Source organism: Melanerpes formicivorus, unplaced genomic scaffold, assembly GCF_026170545.1.
Source record: "Melanerpes formicivorus ecotype bairdi unplaced genomic scaffold, bMelFor1.0.p_v2 SCAF_35, whole genome shotgun sequence".
NCBI classification, from domain to species: Eukaryota; Metazoa; Chordata; class Aves; order Piciformes; family Picidae; genus Melanerpes; species Melanerpes formicivorus.
The window spans coordinates 3,523,812-3,549,231 of record NW_027142387.1 but is presented as its reverse complement, the minus strand read 5'-3'; the positions used below and the strand labels follow the sequence as shown (position 1 = coordinate 3,549,231).

General features: G+C 38.4%; 1 protein-coding gene across 12 annotated transcripts in view; it reads left to right on the top strand.

Annotated features, from left to right (window-relative positions):
- The window catches only part of LRRFIP2 (LRR binding FLII interacting protein 2), a 58,861-nt gene that overhangs the window by 6,211 nt on the left and 27,230 nt on the right, over positions 1-25,420 (top strand). For 7 of the 12 annotated variants that reach the window (XM_068156875.1, XM_068156876.1, XM_068156877.1 and 4 more), the window contains exons 2-3: positions 6,667-6,772; positions 14,924-15,010. In XM_068156875.1, coding sequence (XP_068012976.1) covers positions 6,683-6,772; positions 14,924-15,010 — 177 coding nt within the window. In that variant the 5' untranslated portion in view covers positions 6,667-6,682. Of the gene's footprint in view, positions 1-6,666; positions 6,773-14,923; positions 15,011-16,228; positions 16,280-19,484; positions 19,539-21,229; positions 21,296-24,021; positions 24,097-24,736; positions 24,785-24,867; positions 24,913-25,420 lie in introns of all 12 variants that reach the window. The other 5 variants (XM_068156870.1, XM_068156872.1, XM_068156873.1 and 2 more) reach the window with 1 other exon arrangement.

Genomic DNA, 25,420 nt, shown 5'->3' with positions numbered 1-25,420 from the left:
AAGGCCAGTGTTACAAACTGTTCTTCATGTGGTTCTGTTTTGGAGTTCTCTTATTTTCTGTGCAAATTCTAATGTTGCAGATACATTAAATTCTTTACAGCATGCAGCAAAATATTTTTCCCCCATAATTATCAAGTCATGAAAGGAAATATTTCTGCATGTATGTGAAGTATTTGGCATATATTTCTGAGAAGTAAGATCATGATACCTTTAGTGTCAGACTAGTCACCTCTTAGCATCAGGGCTACATCTCTGAACTGTATAACAAGATGTGAAATACTCTGACATATCTCAGCTTATTCAATGGAATGAAAGAAATTGTGACAAGACCCTTGAAGGAATATTAAAACATTTATTAAAGAAAGCTTATTTTGAAGTTTAGTTTCAAAGCTGGCAGCAATGCTACATATAGAATCATTAAGTCTTTTATTTTGGAAAGAATTGCTGGAGGTCATCCACTGCCCAAGGTGTGGTCAATTACAGCAGATTTTTCAAAACTTTGTCCAGTCAAGTTTTTAATATCTTCAGGGCAGGATGTTTCACAGCCTCTCTAGGCTGACATTTGACTATGCTTTTTTCTTCAACTCCAGGCTGCCCTATTTGCACAGTTCTTGTTGGAGATGTGGATGCTCTTAGATTTGCGTGTACCTATGCTGTTCTCTACAATGGCTTAATCCACGTGCCAATGAGAGTGCACCTTGCAGGCTGACATTCAGGCACCTAAGGTGTGGATTTTGCTCCCTTGCTGCACCCTCTACTTACCATCTTCTGGTTAGATAGGAGGATCTTGCATCCTTAAGGAAGGATGCTTCACTGTCTGGCCTGGACAGATACCGCAAAGCAGTCAGCAGGGTTACTTGTCACAGCATGAAAACTTCCTTGCTGGTGGACTCATACTTTTTGTACTTTAACAGAGCTCCTTTATTTCATTTCTTTTTTTTTTTTTTTTCCTCATTCCCTAGTTACTGTTTAATCTACCTGACAATCCTCTTGCTTTTCATCACCAGTTTTAGGCAAATATCCTTTCAGACAATTTTGTATATATGATTCACACTCAAAAATTCCTGTTGTCGCATTTGTTATTATCCAGACCATTTAGACAAGGATGGATCTTGCAAGCACCCCACACTGTCTATTGTGTCACAAAGCAACGGCCCTACAGTTTAATTTGTCTTTCTTTTGTTCTCAACTTTCTTACAGCAGCCTAACTCTTTTATCAGCCTTTGGTAGTTTTGACTTCAGGTGAGCTTTGGCTTTCCAAGCTCTTCCTTGTAGGCAAAGGTCACACCTCTGTATTACCTTCTCAGTAATCTGTCCCTGCTTCCTTTTTTGGGTGTTTAGACTCACTCAGGAGTTCTGTGCTCATCCTAGGGGAGAAGCAAAGTGTGGCAGAGTGGGTAGGGATGTCACACAGTTGTGCTACAGCAAGACCTAGATGAAATGCTTTTTGTTCGTTTACAGCATCAGCATCTACTAATCCCTTAAACTGACTACTCTCTGTATGTGCATTAGTATTTATTGGCAGTCTGAACATGGCCACATTAAAAATAGATATAACCTATTGCATTCAGTTTTCCAAATCAGCCTGACAGCTAAGAGAATCTCACTGAATTAAACCAAGGTTGGTTGTCTGTTGGAAGTGGTGTGTTTAAAGATGTCCAAAAATGTAGTCCAAACCTAGGGTATATACAGTTATTCTGCAGTTTTTACCTGAGTGGTGAAATTTTAGCAAAGAAATACAACCCTTAGCATACACCTGAAAATAATTTAATGTCGTATTCAGTGACCTTTTTTAGTAGATAGATTTGAGTTCTGTTGCTTACATGAACTGATCTAATAACTTCTTGAATTTTTTGTTTGGGACCATATGAAAGACTTCTGTTGAGTAGGAGAATATTAGTTTCTGCTGGTGTAATTTCTACTTCAGGTCTTGTCTGCTTTTCTTAGTTGGAGTCAGTAATAATTTCAGGGGGGAAAAATGCAGATTTTTTGGAGACACTTCATTAGAATGTGGGCAGGAACCTCTAAATCTGAGTACAAAACATATGTTTGCTTGCTTCTTTTTGAGACTAAAATGACAAACTTAGTGAATGGATTGACAATGGCACTGCTTGTTTCAAGCCTTATTTCAGATTCTCCCTTCACTCTGAGTTTAAGCTCTGCTGTCCTGCTTCCAAATCCCATCCCATTCTCTTATCAGTGAGGCTGGAAGTTTGTATTTCTTCCTGAAAGTGTGCTGCTACTTAACACCAGAATTAAAGCCAAAACAAAAAACAACAACAAAAATGTTATGGGGGGAGTAACAAATAAATTGAACCACAAGCCACAGGGATATGGTGAAAACATTTTGGCAGGTGTGTCCTGTGTGTTTGTCCAAAATGCCTGTGTTTATCCATATGATGCCCTGCAAAATGAATGAGCAGCCTGTGAAGAAATGGATGGAATTCACATGGGTACTTATGTATGCTCTTCCCCATCAGAAGTGTGTGCCTTACTAGACCACAGAGCTGCATCTTCTTTAGCCCCTTCAGACACTGCAATTTTATTCTTCTACTACTCATCCATAAGAACTGCAAGTTCTCCTTTTGTGGTTTTTACACAAAGGAGTTGTTATACACCTGCAGTATTGAGTGTATTTAGTTTTGGTCTCAGAATAGCAACTGGAAATGAATAAGATTATTGCATAACTGTTTTATCGGTTCTGCGCAAGAGCTTTTAAGGGGAACATCTAGTTTCAAGTCTCTGTTATCGTTTCTCTCATTGGCAAATACTCTATTTCCTTCATCTAAATATGCAGATAATAGTAAAATAGCTGCAGAATAAAAGACTTCCTACCTGTGAAGGAAAGGACGGGACTAGTGGCATGAATTTATGGAGGGGGAAAGAAGTGTGGAAGCTAAAATAAAATAAAAAATGGTGATGCTACTCAGCCATATACTAGGCTGCATCAAGGAGTGTGTCCAGCAGGTCAAGAAAGGTGATTTTGTCCCTTTAGTCTGTTCTTGTGAGACCCCACCCTAAATACTGCATTCAGTTCTGGTGTCTGCATCATAAGAAAGACACAGAGCTGTTGGTGTGAATCCATTGGAGGGCCACAAAGGTGACCTAATGGCTGGAAGGCCTCTTCTCTGAGCATAGGCTGAGGGAGCTGTGATTGTTCAGACTGGACAAGAGAAGACTCTGGGAGGACCTTAGGGCTGCCTTCCAATACTAGAATAAACCTTTATTAGAATAAACCAAACCAGGTTGGAAGAGACCTTCAAGATCATCGTGTCCAACCCATCAACCAATCCAACCCACCCAAACAGCTAACCCATGGCACCAAGCACCCCGTCAAGTCTCCTTCTGAACACCTTCAATGACGGCGACTCCACCACCTCCCCGGGCAACCCATTCCATAGCGCAATCACTCTTTCTGTATAGAACTTCTTCCTAACATCCAACCTGAACCTCCCCTGGCGCAGCTTGAGACTGTGTCCTCTTGTTCTGGTACTGGGTGCCTGGGAGAAGAGACCATCATCAGCCTGTCTACAACCTCCCTTCAGGTAGTTGTAGAGAGTGATAAGGTCACCCCTAAGTCTCCTCTTCTCCAGGCTAAGCAGCCCCAGCTCCCTCAGCCTCTCCTCATAGGGCTTGTGTTCCAAACCCCTCACCAACTTTGTTGCTCTTCTCTGGACTCGTTCCAGCAAGTCAACATCCTTCCTAAACTGAGGGGCCCAGAACTGGACACAGTACTCGAGGTGTGGCCTAACCAGTGCAGTGTACAGGGGCAGAATGACCTCCCTGCTCCTGCTGGCCACACTGTTCCTGATGCAGGCCAGGATGCCATTGGCCCTCCCGGCTGCCTGGGCACACTGCAGGCTCATGTTAAGCCTACCATCAACCAGCACCCCCAGATCCCTCTCTGCCTGGCTGCTCTCTAGCCACTCTGACCCCAGCCTGTAGCACTGCATGGGGTTGTTGTGGCCAATGTGCAGAACCCGGCATTTGGATGTGTTAAATCTCATGCCGTTGGATTCTGCCCATCTGTCCAGCCTGTCCAGGTCTCTCTGCAGAGCCTCTCTACCCTCCAGCAGATCAACTCTTGCCCCCAGCTTGGTGTCGTCAGCAAATTTACTGATGATGGACTCAATGCCCTCATCCAGATCATCAATAAAGATGTTAAAGAGCACAGGGCCCAGCACTGATCCTTGGGGCACACCACTAGTGACTGGTTGCCAGCTGGATGTGGCACCATTCACCACCACTCTCTGGGCTCGGCCCTCCAACCAGTTCCTAACCCATCGCAGTGTGCTCCCGTCCAAGCCATGGGCTGACAGCTTGGCCAGCAGTTTGCTATGGGGGACGGTGTCAAAGGCCTTGCTGAGGTCCAGGTAGACTACATCAACAGGCCTCCCCACATCCACCAGGCGGGTCACCTGATCATAGAAGGAGATCAGGTTGGTCAGGCAGGACCTGCCCTTCCTAAATCCATGCTGGCTAGGCCTGATCCCTTGGCCATCCTGTAAGTGTTGTGTTATTGAACTCAGGATGACCTGTTCCATGATCTTGCCTGGCACTGAGGTCAGGCTGACAGGCCTGTAATTCCCTGGCTCATCCAACCGGCCCTTCTTATGGATGGGCACCACGTTGGCCAGCTTCCAGTCCTCTGGGACCTCGCCAGTGAGCCAGGACTGCTGGAAAATTATGGAGAGTGGCTTGGCCAGCTCATCTGCCAGCTCTCTCAGCACCCTAGGATGAATCCCATCTGGTCCCATGGACTTGTGGGGATCCAAGCTGCTAAGGAGAGTTCCAACTACCGCCTCATGGAACATAGGGAAACTGTGCAGCTCCCTGGCTCCTTCTGCTAGCTCTGCAGACCAGCTGTCAGGAAGACGTTCTGCCCTTCTAGTAAAAATTGAGGCAAAGAAGGTGTTAAGTATCTCTGCCTTTTCCTTATCCTTGGTTACAATGTTCCCCTCCGTATCCACCAAGGAGTGGAGGTTTTCCTTCCCCTTCCTCTTACTATTAATGTATTTATAGAAGGACTTTTTGTTGTCCTTCACAGTAGAGGCCAGTTTAAGTTCCAAGTGTGCTTTTGCCTCCCTAATTCTCTTCCTACAAGACCTAGCAACATACCTGAAGGGAGTCTACAGGAAGGCTGGAGAGGGACTTTTCATAAGGGTGTCTAGAAATAGGACAAGAGGGAATGGTTTTAAGCTGAGGAAGAGTAGGTTTAAACTGGTTTTTAGGAAGAAGTTCTTCAGTAGGAGGATGGAGAGACTCGGGACTACATTGCCCAGGGAGGTTGTGGATGCCTCCTCCCTGGGGGTGTTCAAGGCCAGGTTGGAAGAAGCCTTGAGCATCTGAGTCTAGTTGAGAGATGTCCCTGCCTGTGGCAGGGAGGTTGGAGTAGATGATCTCTCAGTTCCCTTCCAATCAAAGATATTCTATGATTCTGTTCTAAGATGATTCAGTATCTTTCAGTGCTAGAAAGTCCTCCCATGTATTATGTCTTTGAAATTGTAATAATAAAGTAAAAGCTGTGCTTGCATAAAAATACTTCTGTTTCTGCACACATTCACCTATGATTAAACTGTGAGGAACTATTGAGTATTTGGTGGTTAGACTTGGTATAGAAGATAGTTCTTGGGTCAGTTCAGTTTTAGAAGAATAGCCAATACAAGTTCACTTCTTGACCTTTCCTATTTGCATGAAGAATATTTTGTTCTAAATACAGTGTTTTCCCAAGCTGTGTGGGACACTTACCTCATTTATATCAAATAGCTGTGGTACCACCCAATTCTGGTCTGACATGTAGAAGGACCTGGATGTCTAGAAGTAGACTTTTCTTTAGGATATTTAAAAAAACTAGTTTATTTTTCTGAGTAATATTTTGCTCTGTGTGGTATGTTTTGGTTTGGTGCTGATTTTTATATTCTTGCAGTTGATAACAGAGGTTTTCTGAAAGACCAAGAGTGTATTTTATGTATTATTCTGGGCATATGATGCTAATATGTTTCCTCATCTCCCAGATTAAGAATCTTGTTAGGCAAAAGAATGTATGTTCGTTTGTTTAGAGTTGTTTGATTTCCACTATAGTAACATTTCTGCTTTAGTAGATGACTAAACTCTTTCAGTTGCAGCTGAGTGAGAACAGCTGCATGAAAACGTAAATAAGCCACATCTACCTGCTTGGATGCTTTGAAAAGTTTGCTGAATGTATCTTTTCTGTTTTGGAGAGAGCTGTGATGACCTGTAAATTTAATTCTTGAAGCCCTTGTTGCCTATGGATTTTTCTCACGTCCATGAACTTGAATGTTTGCTTATATTCAGTAGTTCTGAGAAGTAGTGAGGTCCATAGGTGGTGTCACTGAGCTTGGAGCAGTGGGTAGTTGTCTGTAACTTTGAAGCAGTAGGTAGACTGAAGGGTTCTGTTCAGTAGGAAAACGCTGTGTGTGCACCTAGTGGGATGTGGTGGTGTTCTATAAAGCTGCCAGAATCTTGTGATAAAGTTTTCCCAGAAATACAATGGCTGGATAAATTTGTGCCAATGGCATCTAGGTTCCTTGAGTGTTAATTAGCCAAACAATTTAAAACTCTAGTACATTTTGGGGTATAGATTGGTTGCTTTCAATTCCAGATCTGAAAACTGAGCTTTTTTCCTGTCTATTTTTGCAAATGCAGAGCCCGAGAATAAAAAATGGGAACTCCTGGATCAGGACGGAAAAGAACTCCGGTGAAAGACAGATTTTCTGCAGAAGATGAAACTCTGAATAACATTGCCAGAGAGGTTTGTTATCTCATTGTCTTAAATTCAGAAATAGGGATAAAAGAAATCTCATTATCAACAAAAAAATTATTTGAAAATGTAATTACGCAAAAATATGACAATTGATACAAATTAAGGGTATTTTCAATCAAATCACACTTACTGAAGTGTTGCCACAGTGATGGAGTCGCCATCGCTGGAGGTGTTCAGGAGGAGACCTGACAGGGTGCTTGGTTGCATGGCTTAGTTGGTTGGGTGGTGTTGGATGATAGGTTGGACACGATGATCTTGAAGGTCTCTTCCAACCTGGTTTATTCTATTCTATTAATTGTATGATTAGTGTATCTTCACAGGATCACTCTTAGGTATTTCTACAGATAGTTAACGTGCTCCCCTAAAGATGAATGAGAAATCCAGTTTCCATCTCAAAAAAATAAAATCCACATTTATCCCATTTTAGTGTTCAGTATTCTTCAGATGGTAGGTACAGTTTTAGTGTTGAACAAGTAACAGTCACTATTAAAATATATTTGTCATACCTTCTATTTCAAATGTGAAGAGTCACAATTCTGTCAAAAGAAGCCTAATATGTGTGATATACCAGGACTTCCTTAACAGTCGCCACCTGAAAGAGAAGAGAGCTGGAGGTAACCAGCTAAAAATACATTTAACAAGAAGCTGATACAAAGGGGAATTTTGTCCCACCGGATATAAGGAGGAGGCAGCTGGAATTTAGTCTTACAGATGTCAATTTGGACTTGAGTTTCTCTGGGAGGAAACGCTGCAACTTGGAAACAAAAGCCTCAGTGCTGTTTGTATACAGAAGCTTTGAGCTGCACTATCTACAAAGCTGCTCACCCTAGTTGACATAAATGAGAGCATAATGCAGATTCTTTTTGGCCTTGTAATGTAAACTGTTGTCTATATATGTTTGTGTATAATGTATCCATATATGTGTATTTAAGACAAAATGGTCGGTGATAAGTCTGTGAAAACACAGCTTCTGTAGGCATTTGGAAATGTAGGCATCACAGACTGTAGGCAAAGGAAATATTCTGTTAGGAAAAAAGAAAGTAATTTTCATTTAGTTGGTAACTTTCCAGAAATCTTTGTTCACACCAATCTAATGGAAGTTCTCACCCTTCCCGATATGTTCTTTCTGGGGCTCTGAGTCATGTACAGTTTCACTCAGCAAGTTCCATCTCCCATTTTTGAGGAAAACAGTTAACAAAGGAGAAGGAACCTGGCTTTAAATTTCTTTTGAGTATTCACTGCCTGGTTCTAGTACAGTAACATGAACACACAACTTAGCCTAAGAAAAAAAGGTCTTGATAACAGGATGTAACAAGTATTGTCTTAAAATTAGCTTTGTTCCCTTACATTGCTATCTCCCTACCCATCACCAATTAAAATTTAAACATTAGCATAAATCAAACAAAAATGAAGAGGTTTTTTTTCCCCCTTAATGCTAAATTAAACATTATATAAGATCTTACAACTAGAGGTGTTATGTGAGATAACTGAGTGGATTGTGTGTTCCAGGGGTTACTATATATTAGATCTTCCTCCTCCTGTCAAAAATGAATTGGAAAATTACCCAGCTTGTGGAAAAGCTTGTAAAACTTACTCAGTCTTCTGACATTAATCTAAATCTGATGATAACTGCATTTTTTTATGATGAGCAGTGTATCAGTTAAGGGTTATGCATTTCATGGTATCTCTAACTGGTTTATGTCTATTAATAATTTTTAAAACCTATTTGAATTGGTCTAAATGTTCTTTCTATTTTTCTTACTCCAATTATTTTTTCTCTTTCTAATATTCTGGCATTTCTCTGTATTTCAAAGGTCAGTTTTCATGGCTTGTTAGGGAGAACATATTCAATGTATTTCAGGATAAAATGGTTTACCTTTACATATGTGTTTTTGAGGCTGTGCATAACACCATTTCTTCTTTTGTGCTGCCATATCCACATTTGATTTTAAGAGTTATTATTTTAAAGTTGTTACAAAATTTTAAAATAGTGTGAAGAGTTTTGTCATTGTGAATATTATCACAATGTGTAATGCTGTCAGGTTGTTAATCCTTTGGTCTGTGTAGGAGAAGCTGGCCCTCAGATCCAATGTCAGCAGCTGTTGTCATGGAATTGGTAGCTGTAACTCAGTATTAGCCAACTTAGTATAAAGAAAAGTTACTTTAAAGGAGCAGAATGCTTTTCTTCAGGTAGAACTACAGAGGCCAGTTTACAAAATGATGTCTTTGAATAACATCTGTTTTTGTTGTGCCATATATGCTTTATCTGACACAGGGGAAACATTTTCAATTACCTTGCTGACATGGGCATGCCAGTTCTCAGTGCACAGATATAGGGTAGAGGCCCTTTGCTGTTCTGAGGCTGTTCTCAGCAAGACAGCGTATCTTTTTATTGTCAAAGTGTGTTTTGTTCCTCAACTTCCTCTTCTGAAATTACCTTTTTACCAGATGTTACTTACATGGGTTGAATTGAGTCCCATAATCCAGAAATCAGATGTCTTGAAGAAAGCTTTACTAAAAGGTGTTCAAAGGGTCAAGCGATGATAAACAGAATATACTGAAACAAAAACCTGGCACTCAAGATGATCTGCAAGGAAGAGCTGCATAGAAGTACTCTGGGATTCAGAGCAATCACAAAACGGCACTAGGAATTATCTGTTTGTAATATTAGCAAAGACTTCTAGTCCAGTGTATGAAATTTCAGGGTTGTTTTCCCCAAATTCACATTTCAGCCAGCACCAGAACAAGAGGATACAGTCTCGAGCTGCACCAGGGGAGGTTTAGGCTGGATGTTAGGAAGAAGTTCTTCACAGAAAGAGTGATTGGCCTTTGGAATGGACTGCCCAGGGAGGTGTTGGAGTCACCATCACTGGAGGTGTTTAAGAAGAGACTGGATGAGGCACTTGGTGCCATGGTTTAGTTGATTAGATAGTGTTGGGGGATAGGTTGGACTTGATGATCTTAAAGGTTTCTTCCAACCTGGTTTATTCTATTCTATTCAGGAAGCACTAATCTTACTATTTCTCACCTCTGTAATTTGAGAAAATGTAGAGGACATCTCAAAATGTCCTTCCTTCTGGTACCAACAGACATCTGCTTTCTAGGAAATTTTGTATAAATAATTCTTTGGACACTGATCCAATAAATTTCTACATAGTAATTTTTCTGCACTGGTTAAATGTGTGTTATCTTATATGACAATATTTAATGGAAGACAGGGCCACTATAGGATCTGTAGTTTGACCTGGTCAAACTACTTTCTCCCTGTGAGACTTCTTTAGTTTTCTCCATCTTTCCTCTGCACCAGAAAACTTTTTCCTTTGCTGGTTGTGTCTCCTCCTCTTCTCTTCTTATAGCTTGAGCACTGTTATGTAGGGAGTCCATTCCTATCTTTTCCTTGCTGCAGGAATTTGTGTAAGTGCACCCACATACATTCAAGTGAAGTACTGACAAGGCAAGGGTCTGCTGATTATGGCAAGGTTAATTTGAGGTCAGCTAATCTGTTAAAATTTACAAATGCCCGTTTCCTGGAAATATAAATAGTTTCCTTATAACCACCTTCAGGTACCTTCTCTAGTTATTACAGATTGTGAAACTGTTAGCTTTCTTACATTGACACAGAATATAAGCCAGCTGGTGTGGAAGACAGTTTCTTCTGTCTTGTGGGAAGTTCTACATTTCCAAATACAGATAGGGATTGTCTAGTGAGAGATTGAGCTCTTGTGAAGAGTTCTTATGCAGTAATATTTTTTTGTTTAAAACAAACCAAAACAACTAGGCTGAAGTTTATGTTCGCCAGGTTATGTTCACAATCTCAGCTGCATCCAGTGTATACAATCTCAAGATCTGTTTTCCATGTGGTTTTGTTGTGAAGATACTCTGATTATAAAGTTGGTTTGTGGACAGAGTATCTTCAGCTGACATCTGTATTGCAGCTTCACTTTTTTCTTTTTTTTTTCTTTTTTTCTTCACTGAATTTTAAATATTCAGTAGTAACCCATCATCACCAGATCTCCCTTGAAACTTCTTTCTCCAAGGCTAGCATTAAAAACAAGGGCAGAGGTTTCAGTCACCTCTGTGTTCTTACTTTGATTGCAGTTCAAGCTCAGATGCAAAGAACATCATGCCAGAGAGTGAAAAGAATCTGACTCCTTGTCATCTTACCAGCCTCAACCTGATAAGGAGCAGTTTGAAGGGACAATCAGTGCTTACCTTTTTGTATCCTTTTTTTCCATGTTTGCGTCAGCACCCTTTCATTCCTTAGGGATGAATAAGTCTACATGACAAAGAGCTAGAGCTTGTGGACAACAATTGCATCACTGTTCACTTGATTTCCTCCTTGAAGCATCTTATCTGTATTTTTCCAGGAACTGTTCTCATGATTCTGTTTTCATTGTATAGTAGGAGTCTGGAAACTACTACAAACACCTCTTGAGAGGTGTCCTCTCATGGGAGAGAGTAAAAATGCATTTGAATTTAAAATTTGATCTGTGATTTGCTCAGTCTTTGGGTAGAGTGCAGTTGTGCACTTTTACTTTGGTGAAAAGTCATGCTACTTAATTGACAGGGTAGAAAAAGTCAAGAGTTCGGTATTTTAAAGTGTTTGAAGGCTGTATCCACAATTTAAAAACAGTTATCATAGTCATATTGAATCTATTCAAAGTTCACTATGTGTTTCTCTCTGCAAACAACTTCAGCTTTTCTAAGGAAAACAATAACCCCCCCAAAAAGCTTAGCCTCACACAGAGATTGTCTTTGTAGATGCTAGATGATTTTTGAATGTTGTATTAAATGTTGTTGGATAAATATATTTTGTAGGCAAGTATTGTAGAGATTTTTTTAATCTACATCATATGGATTTGTATAATAAAGGGCAAAAGAATGAGCCGTCAGAAATAAAGAATCCTAAACTGATAAGTCATGCACACCTTAAGATTTTGTTGTTTGAAGTCTTTGATTTGTACACAGCTGGAGAGAGTAGGCACATCAGAAGTGGAAGGAAGGTATTTCTGAGGAGGCATTAGAAGCACGTTTGGCACATGGGTGATGGTGTTGCCTTGAGCTCATGAGGGATAAAGGGGATAAGGAGGGTAAAAAGTGTGGAAGTGAGAATAGAGAAGGAACAAGCAACAGAAGAAATAATGTGTGTTCACATTTAGCAGTGTGCAGTAGTGCATTAAGAAATACAGTGAATGTTTTTAGAATACTCATCCTGATGCTTTGCTTCAGCTGGTGGAACGTTGTGGTCTTCTGTCCAATAGCTTGTGGCAGAAACATGCTAGGTTACCTCTGCAGGGACAGCCATGCCCTCACCATTGACAGCTGGTGCAAGAAGAAAACTTTCTTTCCCTGGGCCTTCTGCATGGGAAACTGTGGGACTGTGAGCACTGCTCTTTACTTGATACAGGGAGGAATGTGTTAGATGTGTTGTAGCCCATGAGAACAGATTTTAGTATAACCTATATCATTACACTTTTTGTGCTGAATCTGAGCTAATTAGTGAATCACTTTCTCTGTAGTACAAAAATTTAAAATCAAAGTATTACAGAGGCAGTCACATCATAGGGATAACTAGTGGCTCCTATTTGCCCTCCAGAATATATAAGCTAGTAATTTCTTTCTATTCTAGCCACTACTGTAAGTGTACTGGTATGACTCTGACAGGTTTGGGCACCTCATGTGTTGTTTCCAGAAGAAAATTCAGCTGTGGCATTTCCTATTAGCCGTTGGGAGTCCCCTCAGGCACTTCTTGAATTGTCAGATTTGCTAGATCGTGGACAGTCCACAGTTTAATTTTTACTTCAGAAAAAAATAGAAATTTGGTGTGCTACATTACTTTTTAAGAAGCTGTACTTAAATTAGATGCTATTGTAATATATTTTTGTCATAAATAATGCATTTTATTTGTGTCTGGTCTAAAGTCTGTATAGACAAAAGTGTCAAATGAAACAAATCAAGGCGTTCATGGCCAGTCTGTAGTTTTCACTGGAATTTGGTTAATGCAAGCTGTAGGAAGCAACCTGTACTGACTCCTAAGCTCCTGTGACCAAGGGATAGTGATGTATTTGAAGTGATCTTCAATTCACATACTGATTGAATTAGAGAAGCATAAGATCATGACTACTTGTCCTTTTACTTAATTAAAAAAAATTAAAAGGTAGAGATTTTATTTGTGTGGCTTCTATTGTCCAAACAGCTTCATATTTTCAACTCAATTCTCTATCCAAAGCTATTGTGGCACTTAGCAGATATTTAAAGACTTTATTTCAGCATATCTTGAAGAAATTAATTTGTGAAGAGCTTGATTAATTACTAATTAGAACAACTAGATGAATGTAATAACAAACCATTTTTTGGTAATTTTTTTTCTGCAGTGTCAGCCATTCATTTTATGACGTGTGCAGAAATCTCTTGTGTTTTGTCAACTGGAAGAAGGTCCTCTGGCTGTAGGACTGGAGAGAATGGTGAAATGTGACTTTATTTTTAGTGTGAAATCAGTAAACAGATGGACTTTCTGTCTTTAGCAATAAAAATTTGCCAGAATCTAAGGCTGAAGAGTTTGCGTCTTCCCTTTCTGTGTTGCATACATGTCTGTGTGCAAGTTTACATGCCACAGAGCAATGATTACAGGCAATTACAGAGTAGGGCTGCAAGTGAGAAATGACTTCCTGTTGCATGGGAATTCCCTAGTTTTCCTGTGTGCTGTCATCAGATGGAAGAGTAGCTGTATACTGCTCTGAAAAAAGATTGCATTGTGACAGTCTAGAGTGCTGACACAGACTTGGAATCACTTCATTTGAGTATGCAAAATCTAGAAAAACAGTCTTAATAAGAGAGGCAAACTATTTTAAATAATAATACTAAAATGTACTTGCTGCCTTTGTCATTATTTGATAGGTATTTTTGTACCTGTAGTTTATACATAATATTATGTTAAACTCTGAGTCAAATCCCACTTCATTTTTTTCCTGAAGCACAGTTAAAGATCGTTGCTTGAAGTTGTCATGAGTTTTATAGGCTTCTAATGTTTTAGATAAACCTATGCTGTGATAGTGGCAACAGCAGAAAAACTTAATAGAAAACTTTCAACTCACAATTCAAATATGAAAAAATGGAGCTGGTGTTTTCCTGAACTATTTGCTCTATGCCAAAAATTATTGTCTCATATAATTAACCAATTAAATTTGAGGTAGCACTTGGGACTTGAAAGATTATGTGTTTCTTTTGCAGCAGAGGCTGACTAGGGAGTGGAGACAATACATAGCTGTACCTGCCAGGTTTGGCAAGTAGTGCCGATGTAGCGGCTTTGTGCCACTGAAAAGGGGGAGGTCTCGCTCCTGTTTGCCCTGCCTGTCTCTCTTGCTGGGTCTTATGTTCAGAAGATCCTTGTGCAAGCCAATTCATTTCACTAGTGCAGCAGAAAACTCAGAAAACTGCTTGTTGTTGTTGCTAGCTTGCTGCTATGGTAGAGAAATTGGTTTACATCAGATTGTGAGTGCTGGAGCTGTGTCCAAGGGAAGTGCTGGGAGTACAAGGGCTTGAATGGAAAAGCAGGAAAGTTCCTTTTTTGTGATGGTGATCGTTTAAATTAGTTCTTGAGTAGCTGTAACCTTAAATTATTTTCATAGCTTTTATCCAAGAATGGATTTGGTTTTGATTGTTGTTGAAAGTAATTCAATCTTTAAATGATATATGCTTTTTGAAATAATTCCAATTGATGGCAGAGCCTTTAGATGTGAGATGAACAGTACTGGATTAATATCTCTGGTTTCATTGTTTTTTTTTGTTTTAGTCTCCTTCTATGGCCAAAGATTCATCAGCTGCATGCATAGAGGCTTCTTTGAATATCATGCATAAACAAAGTTCTGTTAAAGCTCTGAAGACATGAATTTTTAGATTCAGTGACAGTAGTGTTTCTGAAATGAGTTCTTTTATTAATATGTGTAATTATTTTGACTAATAATGAGATCTGTAAAGAATTAGGTATCCATACTGAAATTTTGTACTGAGAAGTCTGATTTCTTTACTACTTACATTCTGTGGTGATTTAACCTTACTGTGCTTTTGTGAAGAGATTGAAGGATCAAACCATTATACAAAAAATATGTTTAACTTCCAGTATTTTAATTTTACTTGTAGGCAGAAGCCAGGCTTGCAGCCAAGCGGGCAGCTCGAGCAGAAGCAAGAGATATCCGTATGAAAGAGTTGGAGCGACAGCAAAAAGAGGTAGTGTAAATGATCTGCAGTTATTGCAGACCTTTTCTGAAATTCTTAACATGTTTTATTTCTGGACTTGCATCAGAAATTGTCTTTCAGGGTAATTCAGCTGTGTTGCAAGTATTTTCAGCATGAGGCAACTGTTAGCTTCTCTCTCCTGTTTCCCCTTAGGTTATATAACGAAAGGGTTATCTTGCTTTGCATTTATCTGTGGATAGCACCTCACAAAATACTCATCTGAATGTTCATTTTGAACTTTCTTAATGGTCATGCTCTTACTGTGGGAAAAATTCAACCATACTGATCAAGCTGTTAGAACTCTTGCTTTCAAATGAAAAATAAAACATTTCAATGATTTTTAAATTCTAGCTTTACAGGTAAAATCAGACTCTTGGGTCCTTTACCTTTACCAAATGCAGTAAATTGAATGTTAGCAGTCAGACTTCGATGAAGATTGATCTAAGCTTTTATATTTTGATATTTTAAAGGGCTGAGGCTTTCTTATTATTGTTTTACTTTATTTTAAAAGTAAACATAATGTCCAGAACTCAGAGTAGAATGGTTTTCAATTTAAATAAATAATAAACATGACTCAATGTGCCCTACATCATATATAGGATGAACAACTGTGAAAGAATATAGAGATTTTTTTTTCTGTTTTTAATGTATTTGTGATATATTTAGTAATGGGATAAGTTGGATATGTGAGTTTGTATATGCAATTCCAATTTCTTCCCATGTGGATTATACTGAAAGTATTAACAACAAATAATTGTTGTCAGGATCTTTATTTTGTAAACAAATAGACATATCTATGTATGTGACTATACACATTTCTCCTAGAAAATAGATTTTCAGCTGTCTGGTTATTTCATGGTTGTTGAGATTAATTCAGGTTTTGACATAGCAAGCAAAAGATGGAGAATTTATTATCTATCATGACTACCTTCAAATCCATGTAAATGCTGAACTGTGGGAGGGGGAGTTGCTGCAGTAATAACATGCAATTTGCAAAATATGCTTTTACCTCACTTTTATACATTTCTGACTATTTCATGTGTCCAGTTTCATAACTGCTGTGGGTATCTGGTATTATTCTGAAGATTACATGGCAATTAACTCAGATTTTTCCAATTTTTCTTCTAATTTTTATTTAGGAATCCAGTCTTATGTGGTGACTAATCTTACTGTAAATGGTTTGTTTGTTTTTGTTTTTACATTCTGTAGTTATCTCAGCACTCGTATGATAGAAAATGGGCTCATATCCAGAAATGGATGGTAGGCTAAAACCACCTGTTGTGCATGTTCTTGCCACTCAGAACTAACTTAGGATTTGGAGGAAGTAATTTACTAATGGTTTGCTGTGTGCCATCTCAAAGTGTTTTGTTCCTGAAAACAATTATGTATAAACTATACATGGCTGTGGATATGCAGAGTACTTTATGGCAGCAAGAGACCATCCATGAAATGAGATGCTTTTCTTAGAAATGTTTTTTATTTACACTGTGCGGTGGCTTAAAGACATTAATTATTTAAGATGAAGCTCCATTAATTTCAGTCTAGATAAACATCTTTTCAATATTAAATGTTTTTATTTCAGTACTTTTCCAAGGTTCGTGTTGTTTACTTTTTCTTTCCAGACTAGCACTTAACTTGTTTCCTCTGTGAATCATGTGACAAAAAACCTCCAAACTCAAAAATATAACCAATGCCCCATGCATCATTTCTGTCCTTTACCCTTCATTTTCAATGATAAAATATTTGACTGCTAATTCATTTAGGTGAAATCCACTAAGCAGGAAGGAGTAGAGGTACTTGAGTTCCCATTTGAGGAAGCCGCTGTTCAATTTATACTAATTTAGTGCAATGTTTCTTTAGGGTTCCTGTCACAAGCTTCATGTGCCTCCTAAAAAGCCACAGGGCAGGTGTGAGTTTCTTTTTGTTTTTAGGGAAGTGTGAATGAATGAAGAAGATTTAAGTAATACGTGCTGCTGAGAGAAACCATGATTTACCCCATGACAGATAATGGACACTTCTGCTGAGAAATCCTGGGGTTTATGTTAGCAGAAGATTTTCAGATTTCATAGTTTCTGCACAGATGACATTTCTGTCTGTTCCTTTATCAAGAACACCATATGTCTCTAATATCTCTTGGTGGAATGCACATTTGAATGCCTTTTTTTTTTTTTTTTTTTCTGGAGAGGCAGGTATTCCAACCTGTGGAATACAGATTGTGTTTGAGCAATCTTCACTTCAAATGGAAATTGCTTTTTTGCACTCACAACAGGACCATCTGCTGCATGATGTTTGTGAGCAGATGTGCATTCCTTTCCTGAACTGGGACACCTAATCTTTGATAAAATGTATATTTCAAACTTAAATTCTTAGAAATTAAGAGTGATAACTATTGGTAGCTGCAATCTGTTTTCAGTATGTACTATAGTACTTGATCCTTTGCCCTGAGTACACTAGCTGCCTGGGTTTGGACTGTATGTCAGGGAAAGACTTGTTACGCTCTTCTGTAGGTCATTTACTTCAGGTATCAGAAACTGAAGTTTTGCAGTGTAGGAGCATATTGTTATCTGAGCTGTTACACTGGCAGGTAAGAGGAATCATATACGAATAGTGTAATGGGTTGGGGCAGATCCCCTCCCCACCACAGGCAGAAATAACGACTCAGACAAATGGACTGCAAAAGTGATGGAAAGTTTAAATAGAAAAACAATTTAAAAAAACCCAACAACAATGAAAGCTTTACAGAGAACCACAAGCACTGTGACAAAGGAGAGAAATCCCACAACATACCCAAGAACGTCCCATCCCCACCTGGGGGTACACCCAAACCCCCAGGGCTCTTTCCTCCCCCCCCCCCAACCCCAGCCTTGGACCTGGGCAGGCCCAAGGGAGGCGGCTCACGCCATTTTACCTAGGCAGCAGCTGGGGATGAAAGAGGAAGTGAAGAACCCTGCATGGACATTTTATAGGGGAGCAGGGCATTATGGGAATGGAATACCTGGTTTCCTGTGACCACCCCCTGGGCTGGGCCCACCCCTTGGGACCTCCCAGGTGTGGTCTGTGCAGTGGCATCCGGGCCATCACCCAGCCTAAACCACCACAAATACCTAAATAATCAACAAGTCACAAGTCCTTTTAGACCACAGACACAAAATCTATTTAAAATTGGCAGTGACCTGACTGTAAGATACTGAAAAGTTATGTGGGCATGAATATTCAGTTTAAATCTCAAAGTGGGCACTGTAGAGAGGGAAACTGTAAAATGTCATTAATTGAACCTCTTTTATTCTCTTTGGGAAATTACTCTCTTGCAGAGTATTAATTAGGCCTTTTTAAGTCACAGAATAATATTAAGCTAGTTAATGTACCCAGTGATAATGCAGAAAATAACTGTGACCACAAGCAGTATCAAAGCCAGCTTTATCTTTTACATATCCTCTACCATCTGGAGGCAGAGCTTTTAACTCTAAAGATAAACTGGCTTGCAATCTTTAGTATAGTTTGATATTAAAAACTGTAGGAAGTGAGTCACTTAAGGAAGGAATCGTAGTTTTAGAGCCCTTTTGTACCTTTCAAATGGGGTAGTTATAAATTAAAGTTATTAACATTCTTACCTATCGTAATTTAAAATTTCAGAAGCTCATGGCATGTGAAACGTTTTAATGCTTAATTTTAAATTGGTTGTATTTTTGCCCTGCTATTCCTCACGTGTTCCTTTGTGCAAGCCAAAATGAACATTCTCCGATCTTTCAACAGAACAAAAGATATTAAGGTGCTGTAGCTAGTTGTCCTCCCCCAAATTTTATAAGCTGGGTTTAATAACAATAATAATGTGCTCCACACTGTCACTGCAGAGCAGAACTGCCTACAGAACTTAAAACTGATCGATTTGTTTAAGGACCTTTGTTCCTCTAATAGAGGAGAAAATATGAAATATGTATGAAGAAACTGAGAATAGTCCTCTCCACCTCAGCTAAAATATCTTTGTAAAATCACAGAACATTAGGGGTTGGAAGGAACCTTGAAAGATTATCTCGTCCAACTCCCCTGACTGTAGTAATTATATAGCAGATTTCTTACCAATGTAATTTTGTAGTTTTTACTTTTGTTATTTCTGCTTCAAAGTTTTTGTTTTAAAATAAAGTCTTACACTTTTTTTCTGCAAAGAAAGATTGATTACTGAACATTATGAATTATATTAATCCTCCTATTTGCATCTCCTAATGTAGTAGGTTGACATATTTAACCCAAATCAGATGAAATAACTTTTTTCTGACTTGGAGGAGTTCACTTACCATGATGATTTATTCAAAATAATACATAGCATTAAAAGTGCTTACAGCATGTTGCTCACCTTTGCTTGCTTTTACTTTGTTGGTCTGTTTTTTTTTTTTTGTTCTTGTTTGGTGTTTTGTTTGTTTTTTTTTCCTTCCTTCTGTGAAATAACTCTGCATTTCTTCTTTCTCAGGAAGATTCAGAGAGGGCCAGGTATTCTCACCGGTCCAGTCGACATTCATATTTGGTTTGTGTTCAAACTGTATACTTTTTCTTCTCCACCATGGCATTTAAAACAACAACAACAAAGTTTGGGGGTTTTGGATTAATTTTCTTAGGGAGGGAAGGATGCTTTAAGTCATTCAAGTATTTGCAGTTTTGAAGTCGGTATTTTAAGTCACATATAATGTTGAAATTCATTTCCATCAATGTTAACAATGTTGGTTGTGTATTTCCATCTTTGCATTTAAACAGAATAGAACTTTTGCTGTAAACACCTCCTGCCTTCCTTTTTTTTTTCCTTTCCTTTTTCTGCATAATTTATTTACAGTATATGGTGCTGAAGGGTAGTTTCATTGAGGGTTTGTAAGTATTTTCCTAGTTTCAGTAGACCTGCCTGGAAATCAGCTTGTCATTGATCTGGCTATAGAGACCAGGAGAGGGATGAACTACTGAAATAGATGAGTTGGGTTTGCTTATTTTGGAAGGTGGCATTAAGTAGTGTATGACTTAGTGATTGTCACTTACTAAGAGGTTTCAGTAAATGTCATCTTTGATTAACTGAATTTGTGCAATGTCTTGCAAATCATAGAATGGTTTGGGTTGAAAGGGACCTCCAAAGGTCATCTAATCCACCCACCCCCTGCAGTGAGCAGGGACATCCTTCACTAGATTGGGTTGCTCAGAGCCTTGTTGAGTCTGACCTTGAATATCTCCAAGGATGTTAGGGATACCTCCCTTAGCAACTTGTTCCAGTATTCCACCACCTTCATGGTAAAGAACTTCCTCCTAACCTGACACCTAAATCTACTCTTCTCTAGTTTGAAGGCATTGCCCTTGTCATATCACTTCAGGCCTTTGTAAAGAGTCCCTCTGTAGCCTCCTTGTAGGCCCCCTTGAGGTACTGGAAAGCTGCTATTAGGTCTCCCTGGAGCCTTCTCTTCTCCAAGCTGAGCAACTCCAGATCCTTCAGCCTGTTCTTGTAGAAAAGGTGTTCCAGACCCTGACCATTTTTGTGGCCCTCTTCTGGACCCACTCTGTCAGGCCCACATCCTTGTGTTGAGGGCTCCAGGGCTGGATGCGGAACCCCAACTGAAGTGTCACCAGGGCAAAGTGTCAGGATCACCTCACTCAATCTGCTGGCCATGCTTCTTTTGAGGCAGCCCAGGATGCCCTTGGCCTTCTGGGCTGCAAGTGCACACTCCTGGCTCACATCCAGCTGCTCATCTACCAGCACCCCCAAGTCCTTTTCTGCAGGGCTGCTCTCCATTTCATCATCCCCCAGCCTGTATATCCTAGGATTGCCACAACCTTAGTGTTAAGTGTTTCTGCAATTTATCACAGATATTTTTACCAGATAAGTTGTTCAAATCAAGTTCTGTTGACTACTCTGCAAGCAGTTACTGGTTTACAGAAAAAGCATTTAAAATAATGCTGTGTGTCAACCTTTCTAAAGTTGTGAGTTGGTACAGGTTTGCTTAGATCTGCCCTTTCCTAACATACAGAATAGGTGAAGATGGAGTTCACGTAATTTACCCTTAAGTAAACTAAATAGGACTTGAATTTGGCAGATAACTGAGCTCATTGTGGGGAGGCTTACCTGGAATTTCTTTGAGTGCTGTAGTTATTTTGTGCCTTTCAGTGAAGATTAACAATTACTATTTTTAATATAATTCTATTTTCTATGTGTTGATGTATTTGTACAACTTCATTCTTAAGAGTTCTTTGGATGTCAGTGGGTCTCACAGGAGCAGAGCAAGTACCTCCAGAAGGAGAGATCTTGTGGTGTGTAGCCTGGAATGAGCATGCTTCAATGTGTGTGTTCACATCATAGTGTATTCTGTGTCTACTTGGTTTGGTGAAATTATGATATCAGTTGGGTGCTCCATCCTCCGAATGTCCTTTGTATTGGATAAATAACATTTCTTCATGTACAGGTTTTAATCATTAGTTGAGTAAGTTTTCGTGTCTTTCCTTTTTAAGTATTTTTAGTTGTTCTTTGGGCAAAAAAGTAATTTTGATCTCCTCTTTCTTTAATTTTGTTAATTTTCTTTTACTTCAGCATGAAAGTGCTAAGCATAGATTTTCAAGATACTTGGTCCCTGTATGTTAACACTTTGCATGTCTTTGAGTGAAGAATGCTTTTTTTACTTTGTTTTGAAGGTGTAGTGACACTAACTAGCTACTCTGAATTGCTGATTTTAGAAAGTATATCAATTTGTACTCTCACACTTCCAGACCTAGAATAGCAGTATGATTCTAGCACTTTCTGTAGAATGCATGTCTATGCTTTTTCTTGGAGAATATCTAACAAAGTCACATATTGCAGACAGCTTCCTTACAGTAAAGCGCTTCTTAGTACTTAAGTGTCATTTCTAAACAGTGAAGTGACACACACAGATTACATTTGGAGAATGTACTACTTTTAAAAGTTGTATATGTGTTTATATTTGTATTCTCCATTTCCATATAGAAACTTTGGATTGTAGCATTCTGTTTAAAAAAAAACAACAATGCTTGTTATGAGGTGATAGTACAGTGCATTAGGTTGGTATTATGCCAAGTAAGATTTGTGTGTCTCCTTAAGCAAAGACAAGCACCAAGTACCACTGAAGGGAATATGTAAGCAGCTTAAAAAGCTGAATTTGTTTTAACAGCAGTGTTACCTGCATTAGCTACAGATAGGCAAACACAGTTTAGTGTTTGAAGTAGTCTGCAATGTTAAGGTTTTTTAGTTTTCTTGGTCTTAAATATTTTTTTTGTGAAATGTGAACACTGGCTTAAGTCAAGTCTGTGTAAACCAGAGAAATGGTTGGTTGTGGTTTCACTACACAGCAATAGAAGTGTGGCCTATTATTCAAATCATGTAGTTATGATTTTTATTGGCATTTCCATTGTAGGTGATAAAAATCTTCAGTTATATATTTTAAGGTTGAAGATACTGTTACATAGCAGTATTAATTTTCAAAATTTTATTCTTAGAGTCATGCTTACAGTGAATCTCACAGTTCAAAGAAGAAAGCTGCTTATTTCCATAAAGATTTGTTGGTTAGTTTTCTACTATAATATTTATTATAAATACACTGACTGTCTATGAAGTTCCATACAGATGCCATTAGGGATAAATTTTATTAGCTTACTGACATATGAATGCATGTTTTCAGGGTGGGGGGGAAGCCCTCTAGTATTGACCAAACTGACCTGGAGTGTTTGAAACTCTGCTTATGGCACTGGAATCCAATTAATGGAATCAGCTGAATCATGTTCTGATAAAGGCTCTTGGAAGTATTTAAAAGTGCACTTCTGTGGAAGGCTTATTTCAGTCAGGATGGGCATACATGGTCTGTTACTCACACTTCATCCCCTATTGGTTAGAGATATTTTAGATATGGGTGGAAACCATTTGGTATTTACCATAAACCTTGATGGTAAACAAGTGAATAGTTGAGAAAGGCACATGGATTATTGTGATCTTCCAGAAGGTGTTCTAGACAGTTCAGTGTGTAACCAATGTGAATATAGTGCCAAGAAATTAAATCTTTTGGATGTAATTTTGCAGAGGGTTTTCACACTGATGAATTAGAAATTGCTTCAGGAACTGTGGGAGTCAGAGCAACAGTCTAAGTCTGTGTTGAGACAAGCCTGAAATAATTTTTGTATTTACTTAATTATTTGTGTTACAGCATTTCTCTTTGCACTTCTGAGGTGCTGTTTTCCTGTTCTGTCAGTTCTCAAATTGAGTCTGTCTGCTACTTGTGGTCCCCTGAGATAGGAAGCACTGAATTCTGAAAGCACTACTTTTTGCCATGTCTTCAGCTCTGATTTTCCTTCTTTATATGTGTATATCAATTGTTTTTTCTGCACATATATATGTACAGTTTGTGTAGGAAGTATCAAAACCCAGCAGAAGAAAGAAAAAGTGTAATTGTTAGGATCTCAATACACATGTTTAATGGAAAGAGCATTGTTGGGCTACAACTTAGTGCTGATGTCATACATGTCCATCCTTTATTCAGTTTGTAGTAATTTCTGCCCTCTCTCCCCAAATATCCTGATTCAAGATGGCATAAAATGTATAATATTGTAATACATATGTATTATATCATAATATTTTAAAAGTTCAAATAATTGTACTAATTATTAGCAAGTTCTGTCAGATACGTTTTTCATTTATTTCATGCTTTGCTCATCAGGGTTTAGATAAACTTCTCAGAGTTTTCTTATGTATTAGGTAGGAAAAAACCCACAAAACTATTTACTAGCTTGGGTGGGCATGGCAATAAAAATATAAATAACACTGATATACAGAGTGCGGAAGAACTTTTGGGTGTGGGTTATGCTCTATTTCAGAAAGTTAAAAGAATTTTTAGTCAAACAATGAAAATTCTCACCGCATTCTGTACAAGTTCTAAGCTTGGGATCATTTGGACAATGTTGAGATAATAGAACTTTTATTTACAAGATCTGCAGATGTGACCCTTGTTTTCTCTTTTCTTTTCCCCCCCCCACAGAGTGGAACTTACTATGATCAAAGAAATTATAGCAGCCTTAGATATAGTAAAGCAGTTCCTTCCTGCCATGCTCGGGTCTGTCTCCTCTTTCTATGTTTCTTTTTAATGTGTATAAAATACATATATTTGCTTACACTTACTTATGCTGTATGAAGCAAATATCACTCTCTGTCCTTCTTTAACACTGCAAATTATTACAGTTAACAGTAGTTACAATTGTATTTATTGCTTTTAAGAGTTGCCTTTTATAAATTAAAAGGATAACATGCAAATTATTCTGTGTTCTGCATACATAAGGGACTATATTTAAAATAACCGCTATTTCCTTATTGCGGTATGACTTAACAAAATGCAACCAGCAGCTATGACATTGCTTTTTCAGTGTCTTGGTTTAAAAATACCCAACCAACCAAACAAACACCCACCCAAAAAACAAAGCACATCAAAAGTCTTAGAATTTTAGTACCAGTATGCTACTTCCTTCTACAATAGCAATAAGTCTGTCGTGAGATGGGTAGTTTAATTAATGGTTTCGTTTGATTTCAAGGATAATGGGTTTTCTTGGAGAGTTCATGCACAGTTGTCTTGAAATTCCTTTGTATTATAGATATGAAATTTAGTATTTCAATATTCAAAACTTTGCAGGAATCTAGAGGAATAGATTAATGTACATAGTAAAAAAAAAATCTGACTTCTTCTGTTCTTCACACTACAGTCGTCTTCTCTGTACAGTGATCCAGTGGCAACAGCTAGGAGTTACAGGGTTAGTACAATGTAAAGTAAGATCTTCCTTATCTTTAGATGTTTAAATGGCCCTCAAGTATAAAATTACACTTTTCTTCATAGGTGTCTCCTTCAGTAAACAGTGGTTTGATAAGAAGTAGCAGTTTGGTTCGTAAGCACCGTTTGCATGGTTGCCTTCAATTTGCATTGTATGGCCATGGGTCTTGGCAGTACTACATGTGCATTTTTCTCATGTTTTTAAATAAAGCTGCAGCTTGTGTGTGCCATTATGTTTCTTTTTTTAAGATTATTAAATTGCCTCTTTGAAGTGTTTCAGTAGTTGCAGTTTTACTGATTTTTGTTACAGAAAATTTATGAATACAGCAGTACTGTTGAAGAATGCTGGGGTTAGAACGTTCTAAGTTGATCCAGGCATACTAAATAACTGCATGTATAATAATTAAAGTAGTACTTCATGAAGTTAAGCATTTGAATGGGAAATACCATTGGCAAGAGAGTGCAGAAATTTTTAGTAAATATACTTTATTTTCAAATAAGAAGACATATTTAAATTTAATAATCATACAAAAATGTAGTAGGATGAAAACCTAATCTGCATCTTTACAAAATCAAAAGTGGCTAGAAGTGGCAAAGAAATGTCAAAAGAAGCTCTGCA